The following is a 16,599-nucleotide window of genomic DNA, read 5'->3' on the forward strand; positions in this document are numbered from 1 at the left end:
AGTGCGTACACTACGCTAATCCTCTCTCCTGAGTCTAAGATGGCGGCGCTACCGGAAGCTCGTTTATAAAGTTAATAACATTTTAAATATGGATATTTCTACAACAACACCACACGGATTACCCACAGAAGACCTTTGTTTATCATCCTGGAGCCATTTGGATTTAATTTGTGAAGGATGGACGTACTTTTTTGGACTTGAAGGTCGCGGACCACTCCTGGACCCCGCAACATCACACCCAATGAACAGAAATATCTAAAATATTTTCCAAAACATCCGAAAATGTGCTCGTCTGAAAAACGATGGACACACGCAACTCGGACAGCCTGGGGGTGAGTAAATCATGGGTTTAATATCGTTTTTGGCCGAACTATCCCTTTAAGTGTGTGTTGATAGACTCATATTTCACAGCATATACAGTATGGATATGAGTATGAATGGACCCAGTGTCATGTTCTGAAAAATCAGATGGCATGCACTCTCAGCAATACAGTTACTATAAATTGTTTCACTCAAACTGCTGACAGTTCATTATTGAAAGCTGATAAGCCAGTGCACATCTACTGGAGTCATAATAAAAACTCCCAGAAAATTGCTGATGTAAATGAGACGGGATGTGATGGGTACATGTGTGGTGTCTGTAATCTGATCTTTAGTGATATCCTCACGGAAGACCTCCCAAGGCAGATCCCCTAAATAGTCTGCATGCCATCCCGCATCGCTCTCACTTTCTGTTTTTAAAAGGGAGTGTCTGTGGCTCTGTAAAAATTTCTATGATGCTTATATATGCAACATTTTATTGCAAAATAGACAAACTCCAGATGTGAGTACTTTAAAAATACATAATTTAATCCCATACATTCTTTACAGTACATGCAAATGAATGCACTGTGCCAACCCAAGTCAGTATGATTATAGAAATTACACACATTCATAATTATTTTATAAGTGTAAAAGCATTTTTTACATCTGCATTTTGTAACTTTTTTGTTAAAATGAACAAAGATATTAATCAAGTACATAAGCGATCAGTCAGCATTCAAAATGTAAAGCTAATAATAAATGATTTATAAGTTAAGCTGTCGGGTCGGATTTCGTGGGACGTTATCAGTTGATAATTATGTAAAGTAACATGCAGTTTTATGATTCAAACAGAGATGGCGATATAGAGGCAAAAGTACATTTGTAAGTTTTTGTGCGATTTGCTTTTGCCCCTGTGACGCTGGGACTATACTTTGAGTGTCATTATTGTTATTGTTTTTTTTTTATAATATTTGTACGTATTTGTACAATTCACTTCATATGAATTAATACAAATCAGCCTACTCGTACAAAAATATGAATTCCTGTGGCTGGATTGTGCCATTAAATAAATTTAATTGAAATTACTTTTTACTTGTGAATTTCTCAGTTCATTCTAATAGAATTATCAGGTTTTTATTTTAGCAAAAACTACAAACCATGAAATAAGTGAGCCTAATCAGGTGACAGCTGCCTATGGACCATATACCACATGAGTCCCTGTGTAAAAACATACTGCCCTCTGTAGCTATAAAGATAATTTACACATCTATAAGTATACACACAGTTGAAAGGGTAAACCTAACTTTTCAAATATCCTCAGCATGACCTTTCTCAAGGCAAGACCTATGATGGATTACTTTTGAAACCTTTGACCTCTGTTAGAAAATAGTGTAATGTGTGACCGTGGGCATCTGTCAGGTGCAGGTTGTCGAGGGGGGTGGTAAAGGTGTTTATGATGGTATCTGCATGGTATACCCATTTAATTTTTGTACTCACTGGGTGGTGCTGTGTAGCAGTGCTTTTTAAAAGTATTGGTGTGAATTTTGTTTTGTTTTTTTGCTTGTGGGCTGGGAAAGTTCACAAAACTTTCTTCTGCAGAGTTAGGCACTATAAACGCTGATGGCACTTTAAATAATAGTTAATAATGGGCCGATGCAGCGAACAAAGAGCGTACGTCATGTTCTACATTGCAGTTATCCTGAAATATTAAACACCAATTAAAATACACAACATATTTCAGCCCCTCCCTGGAGACCAGCGATGACTTTTACGGTGGTGGTTGTTGTTACGGCTGTGGTTTGCATTGTCCTAGTTGATTGTGGAGCACACAGTATTGGTTTACTGTGTCCATTGGCAACTTTGTGAGATGTCTCTGCCTAGTGTGACTATTAGACGATATGAGGAACATCCCTGAGTGATTTAAAGTTTTCTTTTCAGTGCTGACAGTAATATTTAGCAATCATTAAATCCTCATATAAAGCAGTTGAATGCCAGTGAGCCAGATGGCTTTCTGCTCTTTTATGAATATGTGTTTTGACTCTGTTATACAGTATCTTGGGGTGAAGGGGAGGGGGGTGAATCCAAGGGAGGGGGAGAAAATTAAGACGGCAAGAGGAGAACGTGTGAGAACTGAGGAAAGGCGCAGTGCAAGCCAAGTACAGCTGCATTATGCTCATAATAGTTTTAAATGATCCGTGAAAATTAAGACACAGGCAAATTGACAGCAGACGTGATGTTTAATGTGAGAGAGGGGATAACGTTTCTGACCGATAGTAGGAGGCATAATAAGCTCCTGAATTTTTTTTTCTTCTTAATAAACATTTAATAATTACATTTATTTTATATATTTTTATACAAATTATTTTTTATTTATTTTTATTTTATTCAAATTTATTCTTTATAAAATTCTTTTAATATCTTCTGAGTTAGACTAGGCTTTTTTGTTACCTAAAACTATGAAGGGAAATTAATTATATCTAAAAGAGGCTTCTTGTGTAATCTGGTAAATCTTTGGTTTAAGCCCCACCTATTTCTGGCACATACAAATACTTTTGATATTGTTTCAGTGGTAAATACAGTTTTGAACACTGGATTTAAGTACAAAACCAGTCTTATTCACAAACCACCTGCTATCCAGTTTACATATGTTTATATACATTTATGCACTTGGCAGATGCTTTTATCCAAATCGACTTAAAATACATTCAAGCTATAGACGGTTTCATCGGACACACTCACAATGTCAAGGTTATGCACCTGGTCCGAAATTCTGTAACTTCCGGTCTGTGTTTGTTTATTGGTCTGGCTGGTGTGCAAAGAGAGGTTTGGCAGCTAGGCAAGAATTTAAGGATCAAGCTAACATTGTATGCATTCATTTTACACAGTAACGTTAGCTCAGTGTAGTAGTTGATATGCCTCAGCTATGTTTTGAACTAAGTTGATTTACTTGTTATTTATTTTGCTTGTTATTAGAAATAATCTACTTTTTATTGATTCTTTACTGAAGTCTACCAGAAGTTTGGGCCGCAAAAGCCGCTAATGTTGTTGCCACTGAAACCATCTATTTATCAGTATGTGCATTGCCGACACAATACTCTATACTCACAACACCATTAGAAATACACATATACACCATTCTTGGCGTTTACAGTGGTATGAAAAAGTGTTGGCCTCCTTCCTGATTTTTATGTTTTTTGCATGTTTGTCACACTTTAATGTTTCAAATCATGAAACAAATTTAAATATTAATAAAAAGATAACACAAGTAAATGCAACAGGCAGTTTTTAAATAACGCCCAGTATTGTTAAAACATAACTGTAGCTTATCATACTGAATTCAGGTTCTCTAGCCACACCCAGGCCTGATTACTGCCACACCTGTTCACAATCAAGAAATCAGTTAAATAGGACCTGCCGCAAAAGCTACACATCATGTTGAGATCCAAAGAAATTCAGAAACAAATGAGAAAGTAATTGAGATCTATCAGTCTGGAAAAGGCTATAAAATGCATTTCTAAAGCTTTGGGACTCCAGCGAACTACAGTGAGAGCCATTATCCACAAATGGCAAAAACATGGAACAGTGGTGAACCTTCCCAGGAGGGGCTGGCCGACCAAAATTACCCCCAAGAGCGCAGCAACGACTCATCCAAGAAGTTACAAAGGACCCCAAAACAACATCCAAAGAACTGCAGGCCTCACTTGCCTCAGTCATGACTGCACCATAAGAAAGAGACTGGTCAAAAATGGCCTGCATGGCAGAGTTCCAAGACGAAAACCACTGCTAAACAAAAAGAACATAAAGGCTCATCTCTGTTTGCCCCGAAGATCCCCAAGACTTTTGGGGAAAATACTCTGTGGATTGATGAGACAAAAGTTAAACTTTTTGGAAGGTTTGTGTCCCGTTACGTCTAGCGTAAAAGTAACACCGCATTTCAGTAAAATGTGGTGGTAGTGTAATGGTCTAAGGCAGTTTTGCCTCTTCATGACCTAAAAGACTTGCTTTGATAAATGAAACCATGAATTCTGCTATCTACCAAAAAATCCTGAAGGACCATGTCCGGTCATCTGTTCGTGACCTCAAGCTGAAGCGAACTTGGCAGCAGGACAATGATCCAAAACACACCAGCAAGTCCACCTCTGAATGGCTGAAGAAAAACAAAATGAAGACTTTGGAGTGGCCTAGTCAATGAGATGCTGTGTCATGACCTTAAAATGCGGTTAATGCTTGAAAATCCTCCAATGTGCTGAGTTACAATTCTGCAGAGAAGTGTGACAAAATTCCTCCACAGCGATGTAGACTCATTGCAATTTATCGCAAACGCTTGATTACAGTTATTACTGCTAGGGTGGCCCAACCAGTTATTAGCAGTGTTGGGCAAGTTACCGAAAATTAGTAATTAGTTACAGTTACTAGTTACTTCTTTTAAAAGTAACTGAATTACTGTACCAGTTAATGTATATCAAAAGTAATTAGTTACTAAGAAAAGTAACTTTTAAGTTACTTTTATGTCTGCTTTTTAAATGTAAATATGAACAGTACTGAACAGTCAAACAATAAAATAATATGGATGGGCTATCTTACACGTAAGACTCTAATATATCACATACTGTAGGAGGCTATTTTGCTTTAGATTCAAACTTTGAATATTTTTGTTAGAAATTATCTTAATATGTAAACTTACTTTATTTATGTATATCATTTAGATCATTTAGACAAATATTCTGCATGTTTACAAAAATATATAATGTGTTAAAATTGTGTAGTGTCTCTTTAAAAATTTGGAGACAATTGTGTCAACATGTCATATTTTCTCAAATAAATTATCATTTTTCTGATTTCATATTTATTTTAATAAGTTAGAAACGTCTCCGCTGTGTCCTGCTGACAGGCGCGGTGCGCGTGCAGCAAGGTGACGCAAATTATGGGTCCTCCGAAGGTTAGACCGTCTCATTTCAGTTCTCATTTCGAGCTTTTTGTGAAGCTCGCGGCAGGGACTGTGCTCTTTGGTCATATACTGTTTGTATATATTTTCTGTTGGATTTAAATGATACACAGGATTAAAGGAAGATATTTAATCAGAAAACGGAGTAGGCTACGTGGATTGTTTTGTCGGACGGACACAGAGCGAGTGGATTGTTTTTTCGGATACGGAGAGACTGAAACTAAAACTAAAAGCGAGCTCACACATACTATGGAGTTTTAACACGGGCGTACAGCGCAGTGTGAATATTTTAGTGGAAACAACAATCGCGGATCGTTCTCTTCCATAAAGGCCAATGTAAACAGCTAAGAATATATGAACATTTCTCAGATTTATTACTTTTATGGACTACAAATGCAAGTTAATGTCATGCCGGGATTGCTTGGCGAAGATAATTTACAAACATGAGTCCGGATGGATTATGACTTGCGCACAATTTTTAAACAAAGGTATGTTGTCCCGTTTCGATTTTTCATGTTCATTCTATATGCACTGTCAGCTATGATGAAGTGTAATGAATCATTGCGCCGCCAACCACGGTCCTGCAACGTCAGATATGTTGTCTATTTTTTACAAAATAGAGTAACGCGAGTAACAAACTCATTTAAATTTCAGTAATTGTAATTGCGTTACTTGATTTAAAAAAATACTTCGTTACATGCTCGTTACTGCTAAAAGTAGTGGAATTACAGTTTGTAATTATTACTTTATAACGCGTTACTCTCATCACTGGTTATTAGGTTTAGGAGCAAGCACTTTTTCACACATGACCATGTGGGTTTGGATTTTGTTTTCCATTCATAATAAAAACCTTCATTTAAAAACTGCATGTTGTGTTTACTTGTGTTATCTTTGATTATTATTTAAATTAGTTTGATGATCTGAAACAATAAAATGTAACAAACATGCAAAAACATAAAAAATCTGAATGGTGACAAACACTTTTCACACCACTGTATCTTCCATAATGCATACTTTATTAATAGCGGACAAACAGCTATAGCACTTCCACCTGGTGCCCCTCTGATGCAACATATTTGCACAATTTTGTCACACTTATCTATAAAGACTGGGGATCGTGTTGGTTCTCTTCTGGTTCCTGGGTGATTGGAGCAGTCACTTTTTTTGGCTTGGGTCTGGGTTGGCTCTGTGCACTCGATACACTTTGTCTGATTGCATGGTGTAGACTGCAGGAGTTTGCTTGGACAGCCATCCATTCAAACCAATAAAGCACTGGCTCAAACCCATTTCACTCAATTAATTCATTAAAGCACCAAACTGGGTTGTTTTCTTATCACCAGCAGACTTCCTGTAGCGCTCTCTTATTAGTGCTCATAAAGATGGGTCTGCTCTGGATATATAAAGGTCAGTCTTTCTGTCCTACCAGAGTATGTAATAAATGTAATGGAGTGATGACTGTATACTTTGTTTAACTTTAAATCAATTTAGAAGTTTTTGTTACATGTTATAAAATAATTGTTCAGTGGAGAACACAATGTCAAAATGAAATCAGCATTACTGCATTTATAATTTATTCTGTTCACTTCTCAAAAATATACCTCACTTGCAGCCTACAGTGTATACTTTTTAGTGAATGGTCTATTTAAATTAGGCATTAATTTCCTTCTCTCCATGTTGTGCATTATAGCGTGTTCAAGTTTAAGTTAGTTCAGTTAATGTTTAATTAGTCCCACCTGTGGCAGGTTGTCTGTGTTGTTCTAAACCCTCGTCACTTTCTGTTCACAACTACGCTGTCGCTGTCTCTCCATTAACGTTTTATTTTACGTTTTTTCATAGCTTCGGAGGAAAGTGGCATCATTAGCTGTCTATGTCTATGACACAGAAAGCAGATTTCATTTGCGTAGCCTCTTGCAATGTTTCGCCCGCTCTTATACCGCTAATTAGATTCAGGGAAAATAAACCCTAATTAAAAATTTTAGCACTCTCGTCGAGAGGCGCTGGCAATCAGGGTTTTTGTGCCATACAGACCTTTTGTTTTTATACAACCAACAGACTAGGTAGAGCAGATTGCCTCAGCACAAAAACATATTTTATTAAGCTTGCAATTAAAATTAGTCTGATTTCCTTCCTTCTGCCTCTACCTCTGTTATATCTGGTTCAGCCATCCAGTGTTTTCATGCTCTGCTTCTTTGTCTCCTGTACATTAGTGATGCGAGTTGAGCCAATATCCTGTGAGGAAATGAAATGTAGGCAGAGCCAGTGATGATTATCATGGGCGGTTTTACCAGTTGAGGTGATCTGTGTCACTTTTACTTCTGTAGTTACAGAGTTTCTGGTTCAAGCCCTTTCTCTCCAGTTTCCTGGGTTTATTTAAAAACTCAACTCTTGAATCACCCCTGCCAGAAAGCTGTGTGTGATAGCCTATATTGTTACGTGATGAACAATTAGTTCTGGTCCACAAATCTGATTGGATGAGTGGAGTTCCAAAAGCGTGAATATAGGACAGCACTGAGCCAGATTCTAAGTTAGGATATTAAAATTAGAGATGATTCTGTAATGCTTTTTTAGATGGGTCTTTATTGCTTGTTTTTAATATAGACATGTTTGCACATATTCAATTTGCTTAGCTTGATAGGAGTGTACCTAATATGTCACTTCAGTTCAGCGACTCTGATTTACACCATCAGTAAAGCAAATCTTACAACATTTTATAGGCTGTATTAGGGCTAGGAGGTATATCGAGGTTGTAAGATCTATCAATATATTTTTATTACAGATATAGGATGAAGCAGTACTGTTTATATTGTTATACAGTAGTTTGATGTTATGACTGCACCTGAGGAAACAAAGTGAGCTAATGGAAAGTGCATAATTCAGTTTATCCTTAAAGGAGTCATATGACCCAATTTCAAGTTTTTCTTTGTTTTTAGAGTGTTAAATGATGTCTGTGCAAACAGAAGATCTGCAAAGTTGCAAAAATTAAAGTTTCAAATCCAAAGAGATCTTTTTAAAAGTGAAGCCTTATCAACGCCTACCTAAAACGGCTCGTTCAAACACGTCCCCACACAATTAGACGTCATGCTGGTTTGAACATTTGATTAACATCACCCTAATTTACACGCGAAGAACATTTGGTTGGTTTGAACATTTGATTTACACCGCCCTAATGTACACGCAAAGATAGAGGGTGTATCTTTCAGTCACGCTGTAGTAGTGTTGCTGCCGCCATGTTGTGGAATGCTGTGTTTAATTGCGAAAGGCAAATAACTTTGTTTGGCCTTCCAATAGAGTAAACATTAAGAAACCAGGGGTTAGGTTTTATTTACAAAACGCTGTTTCAGAACATTACAGGCGAAATGTTTGATTGTGTGCTGCACATTTTACGAAAGGACTACTTTCTAAACACAAGACTGGATGTACACAAAGGCTGTTTCTCAATATGCATTCTTTAGCGATCTTGCGTCCTTGTGTTCTCGCTCTACGTCATCATTAACAGTCGAAGTTCAATTCCAACTCTCAAGAACACAAGTAGAGAGGATGCATGAAAATACCCAGATGTGTTTTTGATAGGGATGGGACGATTACCGGTTTCACGATTAACCACGATGTCCTGACGGTTAGTATTATCGTTTAAAATTTAATTATCATTACAACCGTGTTTCATTACCATGATTTTGAAAACTCGCTGTAAATCCTGTCCATCCAGAATCAGGTTGACGCAGGCGCTCACATGCAGCATAGTTTTTTGCACAAGAAGGCATTTAAGGGATAATGTATTGTATTCATTCATGATAAACTTATTAGACAGATTTATTTATTTTTTATAATTTCAGGGACATGAAATATTAAATTGTGATTTTCAAAAATAAAACTTGTTCAAATATTTTCAGTGTGTGTATCAGGTCTTATTGAACATTTCCATATCATTTTAACAAAACCATGATAATATAACCATGATATGAAATTTTCATACCGTCCCATCCCTAGTTCTTGATATCGAGGATGCATCAAGTGCAGACTTGCGCGCTGAAATCTGGGGAGGTCAGGTAACCAACAGGAAGATCACACACATCTCAATTCTCACAAATGCGTTCTGTGTTCTCGCGACCTTCTGAGTTCGTTTTTCCAAGGTCGCATGGCAAGACCAATCCACGAGAACGCAAGTCCGTTCTTTATGTTCTTGGAATTGAGAAAGAGCCAAAGGCTTCATCTAAAAAGTGGAGCAATGCCAACTTTGCAACTACACTCTGGTTCTGCTGACTGACATCCTGTAAGTAGCCGATGTTTTTTTATATTTAAATAATTTCCGATTGATGATTCAAACGCAAGTTTTGAGCAGTGTTGCGCCTGTGTTTTCATATTTAATGAATTTCATACTGAGGATTCAAACGCGAGTTTTGTGCAGTGTAGAGTAGTGCTGATTGATTGTCGTTTCTACTATAACAAATGCAGACATGGTTTTATATCTGTTACGTTTTGCTCACATCGCGCTGGTAAAGTTCATCAATCGTTTTCTGGGTCAGATTCAGACTTGTATTAATAAGGTAGTAAAACGATAGTATCTCCTGGCTTTCACTATTGCTTTGGGTGCTCATCTTTCAAAACATGGTAAGAAGCGTCACATTTCCGTTTTGACCAATCACAACGCACTGGATAGCTGGCCAATCGGTTCACACTGCGCTTTCTCAGAACGATGAGCTTTGGATAAAATGATCTATTACAGATGGGCAGAGGTGCTACAAAAATGTACGCTATGTGGAAAATAATGCGTTGTTGAATAAACCACGCAAACACATTGTATTACACCGAATACACAGTAATGTGCTTTTTAGCTGCACAATATGGGCTTTTTGAATTATAACTTACATTTTACATTAGTTACAAAGTCATGCAAATACTGTATTTCCATTTGGCTGTCAGGGTTCCCAAGCTTTATGTAAGAAAATCTTGACTAAATTTCACAGGCTTCAAACTTCATTTAAATAAAATTTACTTTTTGCTAAATATTTTAAAACTTTTCGGATTTTAATGCTATGAAATGTAATGAGTTTTATTAGTTTGTCCACATACACTCTATTAAATGGTACTAAATAGCACTAAAAGGGGTTCACTGGCACATAATCATAAGATTCTAAATACTGCCATTCAGTACATATGTGGTGGCATAGGTGCCATATTCTACATAGTTACATTCACTATAAATACATATTTTTATTTATCTAAATAGAACAAAATCTTCTTTAAACAGTGAGAAGAATAGCTGATATTCTGAAGTAATGCTTTTGTTTTACTTTAGTATCCACTGTAACACTGCAGCAAAAAATAACAGTAGCCAATGATTAGCCAAATCTTCATCTTATCCTCTCTGTGCAGCAATTTGGCTTGTTTTGTGAGATATTTTATATATATGCTCGTGTGATTTTTTTTTTAACAGCAGCTCAGTTAGTAGTACACACAAGAGGGCTGTTTGCAACCTGCCTACATACTTTCTCAGATGCCCCCCGTTTGCTTCGGACGGAAGGAGTAGCCCATAAGCCAAATTTACATATTAATGTTGTGGCAGTCTAGGTTAGCTTTAAAAGTATGTGATGCATTTTTTAAGGAGCCTTGTAAAACACACACAGCTATTGCATGCTCAGATTGAGTCTAAATGGAACTAGATTTACCAATGGACTTGGTTTCACTTGTGTACAGACTTCGTCTTTTATTACAAGTATTGCTATTGTAAATAATAAAAATTAGATGTATGATGTCTTTATCTGGGCTGATTTTTTTACACTCAGGTTGCAAAGAGTGAAACCAAGGTAAAATGTGAAAGTGGCCGAGCATTGGCTGTCAATATAACATATACATGGCCCTACAAAGGTATTCAGTTTGTTTTCTCACTTTCAGAGCACTTAAAGTCATAAATATGTCTTTGTTCATTTGTTCAGACAGTGTTGCTGTTTTTGATGCTTTTGTTTATAGAGTTCTTAGGACTAAATGCACCAGTTTGTTCTGTTGGTGTGACTAAATTTAGTTGGAGGCACTTTCTTTTGTGTGGTAAACACCAAATGCCAAACACTCAAAAAGTGAGATGAAGCAGCAGTAAACAACATAAACAACACAGCATGCACAAATTACCTTTCAGTGTATAGCACATAAGGATCCATTGCCACTGAGGCATAGGTAAAATGTACACATACACTCACCTAAAGGATTATTGGGAACACCTGTTCAATTTATCATTAATGCTATTTTTTAATCAACCAATCACATGGCAGTTGCTTCAATGCATTTAGGGGTGTGGTCCTGGTCAAGACAATCTCCTGAACTCCAAACTGAATGTCAGAATGGGAAAGAAAGGTGATTTAAGCAATTTTGAGCGTGGCATGGTTGTTTGTGCCAGACCGGTCTGAGTATTTCACAATCTGCTCAGTTACTGGGATTTTCACGCACAACCATTTTTAGGGTTTACAAAGAATGGTGTGAAAAGGGAAAAACATCAAGTATACGGCAGTCCTGTGGGCAAAAATGCCTTGTTGATGCTAGAGGTCAGAGAAGAATGGGTCGACTGATTCAAGCTGATAAAAGAGCAACTTTGACTGAAATTACCACTCGTTACCGCCGAGGTATGCAGCAAAGCATTTGTGAAGCCACGACACGCACAACCTTGAGGCGGATGGGCTACAACAGCAGAAGACCCCACCGGGTACCACTCTACTCTACTACAAATAGGAAAAAGAGGCAACAATTTGCACGAGCTCAACAAAATTGGACAGTTGAATACTGGAAAAATGTTGCCTGGTCTGATGAGTCTCAATTTCTGTTGAGACATTCAGATGGTAGAGTCAGAATTTGGCGTAAACAGAATGAGAACATTGATCCATTATGTCTTGTTACCACTGTACAGGCTGCTGCTGGTGGTGGTGTAATGGTGTGGGGGATGTTTTCTTGGCACACTTTAGGCCCCTTAGTGCCAATTGGTCATCGTTTAAATACCACAACCTACCTGAGCATTGTTTCTGAGCATGTCCATCCCTTTATGACCACCATGTATCCATCCTCTGATGGCTACTTCCAGCAGGATAATGCACCATGACACAAAACTCGAATCATTTCAAATTGGTTTCTTGAACATGACAATGAGTTCACTGTACTAAAATGACCCCCACAGTCACCAGATCTCAACCCAATAGATCATCTTTGGGATGTGGTGGAATGGGAGCTTCGTGCCCTGGATGTGCATCCCACAAATCTCCATCAACTGCAAGATGCTATCCTATCAATTTGGGCCGACATTTCTAAAGAATGCTTTCAGCACCTTGTTGAATCAATGCCACGTAGAATTAAGACAGTTCTGAAGGCGAAAGGGGGTCAAAAACAGTATAAGTATGGTGTTCCTAATAATCCTTTAGGTAAGTATAGTTCTCTGTTAAAAACTTATGGCTCTGTAAGCATTGCATATCTTATTGTGTAAATGTATATGGATTAGTGCATTTGCTAACAGTGAAGAGTTTGGGTTTGTTTCTCCCAAACTGTTTAATTGAGCATGAGCGTAGGTAATTACTGAATTAAAGAGCATGTAACAGGCAGGGAGTGTGTCTGATCAGGCAGTCCAAGAGGAACATCTGCCACAGTGCTCATGTAACCTGGACAAATTTGTACAGCTCAATACACACAGATCACTTTTGTTAGTATAAAGGTTTGGTTTACATTGAGTGGGATATATGGTCCGCTGCTGTGGCCTTCACCCTTGAAGAATAAAATCCCTATGAAAATAAAACATCAAACTACTACTAATCTAGTGGAAAATTGCTTGAATTAGGGTTATGGTAATTTTTTGATGATGTCTTAATGTGATTTAGATCTAATTGTACATAATATATTTTATAAGCAGTATTGTGTGTGTCCATTACAGCATGTGATGAGTGGACAGTTATGCCAAAGCCAAATCTTCACCGTGATATGAACCGATTTGGACACACAGCCGTTGTCAGTAATGGGTAAGTCGCTAATGTGGTCTTATTTCTATAGAGTGTAAACATATCATATAGTGTATCATATAGATTCCTATAGGAAATGCACATATTTGTTAAATTTATAGCTTGAAGTCACTTGGATAAACCTTTTACCAAATGCATTAATGTAAATACATACAATATAATTTTTATACACAAATAAATGAATCATTATATCAGATTATTATGTGCATGTTATTTTTTTCCTGGATTCCTGTTTAGTTCATTTGTTATTTTTTCATAAAAATGCGCATGTATTTTCTCTTCTCCCAGCTCGATGTATGTGTTTGGTGGTTTCTCTGGTGTGATTCTGAACGATGTGCTGGTGTATAAACCTGGCAGCTGTGAGGCTTTACTGGAGGTGGCTCTTTGTCAGAACGCGGGCCCTGGCATTCGCTGTGTCTGGGTCAATGAACGCTGTGTTTCATGGGACTCTAGCTATGCCGATGGCAGTGTCCCTGCCTCTTTCTGCCCTACACGGAGCAGTAAGTATCTGTGATTTACAAATTAAAGATTTCAAAACTTTGCCACTGCAAACAACTTTAAGGTCAAATATAAACGCATATGACTTTTCGAACGGATGCCTTTTGCATTTTTATTCTTATCCAAATTAATCAGTAGAAGTGGGTCTTATATTGAAGGGATGATGTCACCCAATAATTATCACACAATTCTGATGGGTGATCTAGTGTAGAGGTATTGTATTCAGATAATGTGAGCAAATCAGTGTGACACCAGTTTTTATTTCAGCGCTATCCAGTGTGGGTTTAACATTTGTGTTTTCATTTACATTCACGTTTTAAAGGTTGCTGCAAGAAGCCAATCAGAATCAGGTATTCTGGAGTGCTTTGTAACAAGATAAATAAAGTGCCTGAATATCATTTAGCACTGTTTACACATCTTTCTCATCATGTTGTACTGGGATTTCTTAGCCTATACTAAAAGGCCATCCCAGTGCAGTCAAATTCACAGGGCGTCTCATTTAATTGTCTTGCACTATTTGCTCCGTGTCAAACATGCACCTGGGGAGTATTTTACCTTTCCATGAATCTTTTAGCAGGAGATTACTGTTAATCCACATATAATCCTGTTTACACTTGATACATTTGGGGTTAATAAGCAGAGCCACTCTCATGTTCTTCTTCGCCTAAATTTTCCATCGGCTAAATCCTTCCTGACTTTGGAAATGCCTGTTGATAATCGACTGAACAAAAGGTCAGCCAGCGCATAATAATCTCTTAGCAATGTAATTATGATTATGATGAAACCAAACCAAAAGCGATTGTGGATACAGATGTTTTTGTCTGTGGGCAGAACTGGACCTGAGAGGATTACTGCAATTACTGCGTGAAGTTTGGAGTGGTATCAAAGGTGGATTGGACTTTAATTAAGTAATGGAATGACACACACATTCATGATGGATTATCCTGCATTTTGTTTATCTCAGAGTCCTATTATCTTGTACTTTATGATTTGTGCATAGGCACAGAGTGGGTGGTTGTTCTCAGTGAGCTGTGCATACACAATAGCATTTTAGGGCAATCTGGACTTTATGTATTGTAACAATGTAATCATGTGCTATTTTATTTTAATTAAAACAGGCCTACATATGAATACATTTAATTGTATGTATGGTCACAGCAAAACAATTTTAAATGTCCCTACGATTTCAGAGGCCATCATAATCTTCATTAGATATTACATTGCCCATGTTCACCTTCATAGTTCATTTAACCGTCTGTCATATCACCACAGCTTATACAAATGTTTCACCATAAGCTTTTCCTCTTTTCTAACATCTGATAACCATAGCTGATGCTGGTAAGCAGTGTCACCAGTTCTCTGACTGTACTTCCTGTACGGCCAACACCAACGACTGCCACTGGTGTGAAGATAAGAAGTGCATCTCTTCTCTAAGCAACTGTACTGTGGTAAGTTTAAGTGAAGGTTAATGCTTTCAATGGACAGTGGTTTGTGTAGATATGTTTTCAGTCTTTGTAGTTAAACATTTGCGTGTAGGCCTATAGCAACATTACACTTTGCCTTGTCTTGATTTGGGTTCAGCTGACAGTTGAGCTTGCCCGTCACCCTCGAGGTCCCCTATATCTCAACCCTCCACCCGCCATGCTTTCTGAGCACCATCTTTCCGTCTGGAGACCTGGTATCCGAAGAAACGGCCAGGTATGCAGTAGCAGATGATTGACTGAGAGACAAAAACTACCTATAGCTGCTTAATTTATGCAAAGATTCCAACATCTTAATGTTTCGGATGGTTTCATTTGGCTTCTTGCAAAAAGAAAACACACACACACACACACACACACACACACACACACACACACACACACACACACACACACACACACATACACAGTGTGTAGGAGATGTTCTTAACAACATTCATCTTGTTTTTCAGTCTGTAAAGAATTTTACCAAATGCAGTGTTCGGAGTGAACCTGTTTGTAGCAAGCTGGTGAACTGCAAGAGTTGCTTTCTAAACATCAACTGTCAGTGGGATGCACAGCAGCAAGAATGCCATGCCCTGCCTGGTAAGCTAAAGGATGAACTGAATCAAAATGGCATAGCAGTAACAATGGAAATTTTATTCTATTAAAATAGTATTCAGGATGTTAATATTAATGTCACTGTCAACCACATCTGCCATATGTATGATATTAGTTGTATTACAAAAACTGTATGATAAAAGTTGTAAGTGTTCCTGTAGCTTAAGGGTGCAGTTTGTACATTTTAGCGGCATCTAGTGGTGAGGTTTCGAAATTGCAACCAACGGCTCAGTCCACTGCTCATCACTCACTTTTGAAACGCATAGAGAAGCTACGGTAGCCGCCACCAGAAAAACATGTCATCGTCAGAGACAACTTAGTAAAAAAAGTTTGTCCTTTAACTCTTTCCCCGCCATTGACGAGATAAAAAGGTCTTTATACACCCCTAATGATATAGTTTTGTATATTATTTTGCATTTCTGTCAAGAGATCCTTCTAAAAATTACACACTGCACCTTTAACCTTTAGAGTATTGCGCTAACAACACATAGGTTTCACTATCCAGTTGAAACACACATTGATACAAATGTAGAACTTAAAATGCACTGTAAGTCGCTCTGGATAAAAGTATCTGCATACAGTATGCGTAACATTAAATGTATTCTTGTGTAAATGAAATGTTTGCCATTTTTCTGTATGCCAACATTCATAACAGTCCCTCCAGAAAAATGTGATTATGCGATCACGTGATTCAATGGATAATCAGCCAAAGTCTGCATATTTATGTGCAGGCCGCATTTTTTTAAGTACACGACACTTTCGCCACATAAATTGCAGATTTCCGCGC

General features: G+C 37.6%; 1 protein-coding gene across 5 annotated transcripts in view; it reads left to right on the forward strand.

The window, feature by feature from the left end:
- The window catches only part of atrnl1a (attractin-like 1a), a 315,774-nt gene that overhangs the window by 76,696 nt on the left and 222,479 nt on the right, over nucleotides 1-16,599 (forward strand). For 3 of the 5 annotated variants that reach the window (XR_012372140.1, XM_073873142.1, XM_073873143.1), the window contains exons 11-15: nucleotides 13,149-13,233; nucleotides 13,522-13,733; nucleotides 15,061-15,179; nucleotides 15,313-15,429; nucleotides 15,665-15,797. Coding sequence is in view for 4 of the 5 variants with exons in the window: in XM_073873142.1 (XP_073729243.1) it covers nucleotides 13,149-13,233; nucleotides 13,522-13,733; nucleotides 15,061-15,179; nucleotides 15,313-15,429; nucleotides 15,665-15,797 (666 nt within the window). In the remaining variant the exon portion in view is untranslated. The remainder of the gene's footprint in view (nucleotides 1-13,148; nucleotides 13,234-13,521; nucleotides 13,734-15,060; nucleotides 15,180-15,312; nucleotides 15,430-15,664; nucleotides 15,798-16,599) is intronic. The other 2 variants (XM_073873144.1, XM_055170416.2) reach the window with 2 other exon arrangements.

Source organism: Misgurnus anguillicaudatus, chromosome 11, assembly GCF_027580225.2.
Source record: "Misgurnus anguillicaudatus chromosome 11, ASM2758022v2, whole genome shotgun sequence".
NCBI classification, from domain to species: Eukaryota; Metazoa; Chordata; class Actinopteri; order Cypriniformes; family Cobitidae; genus Misgurnus; species Misgurnus anguillicaudatus.